Genomic DNA, 8,556 nt, shown 5'->3' on the forward strand with positions numbered 1-8,556 from the left:
CTTTATCTACTATAAAATATTCTATACTATAAATGATTCTTTATGTACTATAAAATATTCTATACTATAAATGATTCTTTATCTGCAATAAAAGATTCAGTAACTACTATAAATGATCCAGTATCTACTATAACTGATTAAGTAACTACTCCAAATGATTCAGTAACTACTGTAAATGACTGAGTAACTGGTGTAAATGTGCATCTACTATAAATAATTCAGTAACTACTATAAATGATTCTGTAGCTAATATAAATTAATCAGTAACCACTATATGTGATTCAGGGACAACTGCAAATGATTCTGTATCTACTATAAATGATTCAGTTACTGGTCTAAATGATTGTATAGACTAAAATGATTCAGTAACTGGTATAAATGATTGTATCTACTAAACTGATTCTATAACTACTAAAATGAGTATGTATCTACTATAAATGATTCAGTAACTACTTTAAATGATTCAGTAACTGGTATAAATGATTGTATCTACTAAAATGATTGATTATCTACTATAAATGATTCAGTAACTACTTTAAATGATTCAGTTACTGGTATAAATGATTGTTTTTATTTACTAAAATGATTCTATAACTATTAAAAATGAGTATGTATCTACTATAAATGATTCAGTAACTACTTTAAATGATTCAGTAACTACTTTAAATGATTCAGTTACTGATATAAATTATTATGTATCTACTAAAATGATTCTGTAACTACTATAAATGCTTCTGAATCCACTATAAATGATTTAGTAACTACTATAAATGGTTGTGTAACTTCTATAAATCATTCAGTAATAACTGCAAATGATTCATTATCGACCATAAAATTATTCAGTTACTGCTCTAAATGATTGTATTGACTAAAATGATTCAGTAACTGGAATAAACAATTCAGTATCTGCTAAAAATGATTCAATGATGGGAATTGGAAGTATGGGCCCTCACACAGGCCTTCCTTTTTTAGGGGTTAAAAAAGCTTAATGAGTCTGAGTAATTTAGGAGCTTCAAGGGTTAACAGGCTTGTGGACTGACCCCATCCTGCCCGCTATGTTTAAGAGAATCTTAGAAACTCCAGATCTTTTACCTCATACATCTCTGGGTGTAGATGTCCGATGATGGGCCTCCCTCCGGCAGCCAGTACACGTGGGGACACATTTGAGGGTCCAGGGCCAAACAGGTAGCGATTGGGCACCTCCAGCGGCCGCAGCATGCAAGCTGGTGGCGGGATGGTGACCGAGGATGCTGACCGCTGGGCTGTCCAGCCGGGCAGAGAGAGGTCCAGAGCGGCCAGGGCAGCGCCCCTGGAGAGCAGAGCTTTGGGCAACATGCTGCAGCAGACTGAGAGACTGAGTCCACTGCAAGGCTTTGGTGATCATTTAAAACAAATGGGTCTTTGACCTCTGGAGCACAGGTTGTGCGTCACTGAGCCTCTGGCAACACTTTCTACCTCCCCCTCCTAGGACTCCAGCCTGGGAAGAGTTTGGGGGGGGGGGGCAGGGGGGCTGGGGTTGTAGATCTCTGACCTCACAACAATTGAAGTCCATTAGAGTTGTGAGAGTACACACTAATGAGCGAAAATATTGCCTGATATTGTGTAGGTCCTCCTCAGGCTGCCAAAACAGCTCTAACCTGTCAAGACATGGACTTCACAAGACTGTGGTATCTACGAGGTTCTCCCTTTGAGTCTTGGTTCCTCTCAGTTGTTGTTCCCCATGTTCTTTGGAGTCTTGGTTCCTCTCAGTGATTCTCCAAAATATTCTAACATAGTTTCTCCTTTTGAGCCTTTGTGGTTTTCCTTAATGCTCTAATCTTGGTTCCTCTGAGTGGTTCTCCTATATGCTCTTAGGGGGTCATTTTCTATTGAATCTTGGTTCTTGTGAGTGGTTCTTCTTTCTCTTAGAGGGTTTTTGAGTCTTGGTTCCTCTGGATGGTTCTCATTCGTGCTCTTAGAGGGTTTACCGTTGGATCTTGGTTCCTCAGAGTGGTTCTTCCTGCTCCTAGAGGGTTTTTGAGTCTTGGTTCTTCTGAGTGGTTCTCCTATATGCTCTTAGGGGGGTTATTTTCTATTGAGTCTTGTTTCCTCAGAGTGGTTCTTCCTGCTCCTAGAGGGTTTTTGAGTCTTGGTTATTCTGAGTGGTTCTCCTTCATGTTCTTAGAGGGTTTCACCTTTGAGTCTTGGTTCCTCAGAGTGGTTCTCATATATGCTCTTAGGGGGATTATTTTCTTTTGACTCTTGGTTCCTCTGGATGGTTCTCCTTCATGCTCTTTGAGGGTTTCACCTTTTAAGTCTTGGTTCCTCTGAGTGGTTCTCCTTCATGTTCTTAGAGGGTTTCACCTCTGAGTGGGTCTTCCTTCTTTCTCTTAGTCCAGTTTGTTCCACCAAATGTTTTTCTTTCATCCTCTTAGGGAATTCCTCCTTTGGAGTCTTTGGTTCTCTTAGTGGTTCTCATTTGTGCTCTTAGAGAGTTTCACCTTTGAGTCTTGGTTCCTCTCAGTGGTTCTCCTACATGCTTATAAAGATTTTCTCTTTGGAAGTCTTCATTCCTCACAGTGGATCTTCATGTTCTTAAGGAGTTTCTCCTTTGGGGTATTGGTTCCCACAACCAATTCTAGGCGTCATTTGAATGGTTCTTTAAGAACCTGTTTTAGAAAATGGTTTTATGTAGCACCAAAAAGGGTTCTACCACTGTGAGGAATCAAAGAACCTTTCTGTGAAGAGTGGTTTAGTGCCATAATAAAGTGGACACAACTGGATCTAATCTGTAAAGTTACTGAAGCCTCCTGAGAAGTGTTTGACGTGAAGGTGATAGAGTAAAGGTCCAGTGAAGCGCAGCAGAGTTTGGTCTGAGATCTGATCTGTGCAGGTACAGCACATGACGTACGCTATCGATTACCTATGCTCTGTCCATCGCTACTTGTTTACTGGCTCCCAAGAGGAGTCAACCCTATTCACGAGAGGGGATTGGCTGGAGTAGACGTATACACAAGGACACACACACTCAAAACAAATGGTGTGTGTGTGTGTGTGGGGGGGGGGGGGGGGGTTAGCTGTCAGTCATACTTGTGCACTCAGCAACATCACAGTGCCTCGGTGCGACCTGTCCTGGCATGTTGCATCACTTCTGCTTTCAGAGCTTTCAGAGCTCCTTTAAAACCTGACCCAGCAAGATCCAGAGCGCTCACTCATATACATTACAGATTAATTCCGGAGTGTGTTCCGGGGACAAAGGGGGACAACAGTGGGACAATGTATCACCTACCAGCTCACAGCATTTAGAAGGATCTGTCTGGTCTGAACTGGATCATCTCAGACTGATCTTATAGCATCTAGCGTCTTCTCAGAGCTGAGACTTGATCGACCTGCACTCAAAACACCTGATATGGTCAACCGCTCGTAACTCCAGCGTCTAGACGGTCACTTCCAGTCTAATTAAGTCTAACGTAGCTCATACATTTAAAAATAATCATTGTTGGGCTTGACGGGGCCTCGTTTGAGTGGAGTGAAGATGTGGGAAAGGCCCGTTAAAGATGAATGTACTGTGTGGTTAGCTTTGGCGCCAACCTTGGCTCTTCCTCAAACTCTTAGGGAGTTTCTCCTATTCAGTCTGGGTTCCTCTCAGTGGTTCTCACCTTCTGTTTCCGTTCATCTTAGCAGTTCTTAATGCTCTTCTTTAGTACCTTGGTGCCTCTTAATGGTTCCCCTCATGCTCTTAAGGTGGTGCTCCTTAAGTTTCTCGTCTGAGTCTTGGTTCTTCTCAGTGGTTCTCCCTCATGCTCTTATACAGGGTCTCTTTTTGAGTCTCCGTTCATCTCAGCAGTTTTTATCTTCTTTAGTACCTTGGTTCCTCTCAGTGGTTCCCCTCATGCTCTTAAGGAGGTGCATCTTTTGGGTTTATCTCCTCTCAGTGCTTCTCCCTCATATTAACACGTAGTTTCTCGTCTGAGTCTTGGTTCTTCTCAGTGGTTCTCCCTCATGCTCTTTGGGAGTTTCACCTTTCGAGTTTGGTTCCTCTCAGTGGTTCTCCCCCATATGCTCATTCTTTGAGTTAGTTCCTCTCAGTGGTTCTGCTTAACGCTCTTATACAGAGTCTCATTTTAAGTCTTGGTTCCTCTCAGTGGTTCTTTAAAGTACTATTTGAGTTGTTGGGCTTTTCATGTTGTGTTTGCTCCCTTTCAGTGATTATTCCTCACACTCTTAGAGTTTTTTTCCCTGGGTTTGGTTCCTCTGTGTTTCTCCCTCATTCGTATGCAGTGCTTTTCGAGAACCCTTTGGAATAGAACTTTGGGAGAACGCTTTTGGAGAACACTTTTGGAGAAGGCTTTTGGAGAAGGCTTTTGGAGAAGGCTTTTGGAGAAGGCTTTGGGAGAACGCTTTTGGAGAAGGCTTTGGGAGAAGGCTTTGGGAGAAGGCTTTTGGAGAAGGCTTTTGGAGAAGGCTTTTGGAGAAGGCTTTGGGAGAAGGCTTGGCTGGAGGAGGTTTTATTGACTGAACTCCTGAGAGTGTTTGAGTTTCATCCTTCTGTTAATGTTCGGACATGCATGTTGCGGCGACTTCTCTGGAGCACGAACTTCGGCCGTGGCATCTGGTCCACTGCTGGCCCCGCAGTCAATAATTAGACGGTCTAGTAAATAAGTCAGGGCCTGTTGTTTGTCTGCGTTTGGTCTTTGCACCATGGCCGGGCTCAACTCCCACTTCACACGGAGAGGAAGTCCAGCGTTCCAGGCGAGCCCCCTGCTGCCTCTGAATGTGTGCTCTGATGTAACTCCTGTTGACTGAGGAACAGAGCCAAGCGTACACAATGTGCCACTGTAACTGTATTGATCTTCATGCAGCCGATCATTTAGATTCAAGTGGCTGCCCATTTCAAAAAGAGCTGTGACGGTTAGGAGATTTATGAAATCTCTAGGAGAGTGATGATGAAATCAGATCAATGAATGCTCAAGCTGGAAACGCACCTGATTGTCCAGCAGGGGGGGGCAGTTCTATAGAATTTCCTCCATGCTCTTAAGTACTGGGTAATTCTGCCTTATTCAGTCTTTCAATATATTATATATATATATATATATATATATATATATATATATATATATATATATATATATATATATATATATATATATATATATGATGTAAAATAAAGACTGAGACTAAGGCCCGGACCAAACTTACTTAGAATTGAAACATTTTAGATGTCTTTGCCGAGTGTCAGTGTGCAAAATTTAGGTCACTTCAAAGGATGCACTTACGTTTTCACCCTTTCACCACTTCTACCGATGTCTTACGGCCATAAAGACTGAAAACCAGTGATCGTTAGTTTTAGAAAGTTTGCATTAACTTTCTTTTCTAAACAGTAAAAACGAGGCTGATGGTGAAGCTGAAAACCTGCCATCATCATCAAGAGTCGTCATTACCATCACAGCCAGTTTTGAGTTGACAATATAGCATTCCAACACGCCCCAATTAGTCAGACCGAGTGGCAAATCATTCTGCAGGGTTCAGTCTAGGAGGATAGGTTGGGGGCAGTTGGACTAAACAGTGATCCATCCAAATACTAACTCCCCGATGGTCCATTGACATTGATGTGTAGCCAGGAACGTCCAGCTAACTGATGCTCATATCAGATCCACCTGTTTAGAGGACAAAGAGGATATCGAGTCGAGGGGACGGTCTTGAGAGTGTTTCCCACTGTTATCAGCCTCATTCAGTAGACTGGCTCATCCAGGTTTGCTTGCTTTCCCTCTCTTTCCCTCTCACTCGAAATGCAGAGGACACATTTCGCTGTACATAGTACAGTGAAAACTTTGTGAACCTTTTGACCTTTTAAATACTGAAGATATTTATTTTGAATTTGTTTATTTTAACATATTTTCAAATAACCTGAAGAGATCAAAGTTCCACCAAGTCACGAATCATTCATTTAGTGCATTAGTTTTTATCCCTAAGAGCGTTGATTAAACATGCTCTCTTTTGTAGATCAGGGGTTCCACTGGGGGGCGTCATCAGAGATTATTTAGAGGATTAGAGCTGTATGGATTGAGGGGGCTAAGCTTTTTCTAGGGTCTGTCAGCAGGGTCCCTGAGAACAAATTAAATAAAAAAAGCCAAATTGATATTTTAGAATAGCAGTAGGCATAAAATCAAACAACATGGCTATTTTAGTGTTGGGCTTTAATGGAGTAGGTCTAAATGGCCCATATCCGACATCCCTGTGTTCTACTTATCACATTTGTTTGGGTTTATAAGCCAAAAATAATCATAAATAGTCATAATTGACTATTTGCCAACCCAATAATATTCCATATTTGAAAATAACTCTTGCAGAAAATAGCCAGTATGGCACATGTATATTAGATATAAGGAAATTCTATAAATCCCAGTATTTGATCTATACTTGAAACCTATATATTCCTATATATCAGATTCCCATATGCATGAATTCATCCTGAAGGCATTAAAACACACACCCGCTGATCATCTAAAGAGCAACATGAAAAGTCAACCATGGGGTGACCAAGTAAAAGACACCACTGTGGGTTGAGGAGTGTAAAAATGCTGAAGTGGACGTGAATATGGGGGTGAGGTTGGTGGTGTGTCTTTGTCCCTGCACAGCTGGAGGTGTCGGCTCTCCACAAAGGCCTGATTCAGAGCAGAACATGCTGCGCATGCTGAGCTTTGTGGGAGAAGCTGAACTGGGAGATGGGTGGAGGTGTGTGTGTAAAACAGCCATTTCAGATCCAGCATAACCACCTGGTTTACTCTCGCACTTTTGTGCTCACAAAAAACCCATATCTCCAACAGCAGCTTTGCAGGAGAAGGAGAAAACCTTCAGTACTTTTAATGGACGTCAATGTAAAAGATGTAACTCCAGGTCAGCAGGTTTTCTAATGGTCCATTTATCATGAAATTCTGATACAATATAAAGAATAACTGCAGATTATGGAGACATTCTGGAGAAGGGGGTGGAGTTTTGGGGGGTGTGGTGGTGGTGTAAAGGTGTTACACACTGAGCGGAGGTCACAGTTCCAGTAAGTGCAGAGTGTGTGTGTGATGAGGAAGGTGAGGGAGCTTTGTGATGGACAGGACTGATGCACTGTACGACTGGCTGTTCAGCAGCCTGATGGCCTGGGGGTAGAAGCTGTCTCGCAACCGGCTGGTTCCTCCACCCCTACTTTATTGATCCCAGGAGGGAAATTACAGGTGTTACAGCTGCAACCGTTTGTGTGAGAATAAACTCAATAAACACTATAAAATAATAAAAATTTAAAAATGTAAATAAATATAAATTATATGAAATTTAGTAAAGTAATAAATATGGAAAATTAAAGGTGCACATATCTATCACTGCATTAGGTACAGCGAAATGTGTCTTGACCCATCTGTGGTAGTGAACACACACACACACACACACACACACACACACACACACACACACACACACACACACACACACACACCCAAAGTGGTGGGCAGCCAACTCCAGCACCCAGGGAGCAGAGAGGGTGAAGGGCCTTGCTCAACAGGGTCCAACAGTGGCAACTTGCCAAGCCCGGGTATCGAACCCACAACCCTTGTGACCAATAGCCCAGAGCTCTAACCACTGAGCCCCACTGCCCCGATTTTATTATTACTATTATATTATTACTATTAATATTATATTATATTATTATTATTATTATTTATTGAGTTATTGCACACATTGGTTCTTTGAACGCTGCCATAGAAGAACCACTTATGGTTCCATAAAAACGTTGAAGTCATTTCTTTATCAGTTTATCAATAAAACAAATCTCAATTAAAAACGGGTTCTTTACAGAACCAGTAGTGGTTATACTATGACATCGGATAGAACTTTTTGCAGCACCTTTACTTCACTGCTGGCGGGAGGACAGACGCTGTGGCTCTGATTAGTGGTGCTAAGGCCCGTTCTGTACCTCCTGATTACTGCAGCTGCTGCTTCCACTGATTTTAGTCGGCTTCTGATCTTCCTGCATCCTGTTCCATCTCATGGATGCAGACATGCAGACATCCCCAGTTTGGATCGCCCCAACGCTCCCAACGCTCCCAACGCTGGAAGGGTGAAGGCCGACACACACCTCTTCCGACTCATGCGCAGCTGGCCACTAATGTCCAATAATGACTGGACAACCAACCAACCTGCATCGGAGGAAAAGGCCCGTGTACCCGGCTCTGACGCACTGGCCAGCAGATGCCAGTGCCATCCAGCACTGCACCCGAGTGATGTGGGGGGACAGAACATTCTACCCCCCCCCCCCCCCCCTCGCCCCTTAGAGAGAGCAAATGCCAGTTGTGATGGCTAGCAGCATGACCGGGATGGGGTGAAGGTGTTCTGTCATTTGGGTGCTGATGTTACCAAATATTTTAAAAATATATACTTTAAAAAAAATTATTTTATAGTTTTTTTTTCTCTCTCTCTTTTTCTCTCTCTCTTTTTCTCTCTCGCTCGCCGTCCCTCCCTACATCCCTCTCACCCCTCCCTCTACTGCTCCCTTACTCTCCTGAGCATCGCTATTGCTCAGCAGCCTCCCTC

At 42.6% G+C, this 8,556-nt stretch overlaps 1 protein-coding gene across 1 annotated transcript in view; it reads right to left on the reverse strand.

The window, feature by feature from the left end:
• The window catches only part of agxtb (alanine--glyoxylate and serine--pyruvate aminotransferase b), a 13,052-nt gene extending 11,717 nt beyond the window's left edge, over positions 1–1,335 (reverse strand). The window contains exon 1 of the mRNA XM_072691124.1: positions 1,093–1,335. Coding sequence (XP_072547225.1) covers positions 1,093–1,335 — 243 coding nt within the window. The remainder of the gene's footprint in view (positions 1–1,092) is intronic.
• Positions 1,336–8,556: the final 7,221 nt, after the last annotated feature.

The sequence above is a fragment of the Salminus brasiliensis genome, chromosome 11, assembly GCF_030463535.1.
Source record: "Salminus brasiliensis chromosome 11, fSalBra1.hap2, whole genome shotgun sequence".
Lineage (NCBI taxonomy): Eukaryota > Metazoa > Chordata > Actinopteri > Characiformes > Bryconidae > Salminus > Salminus brasiliensis.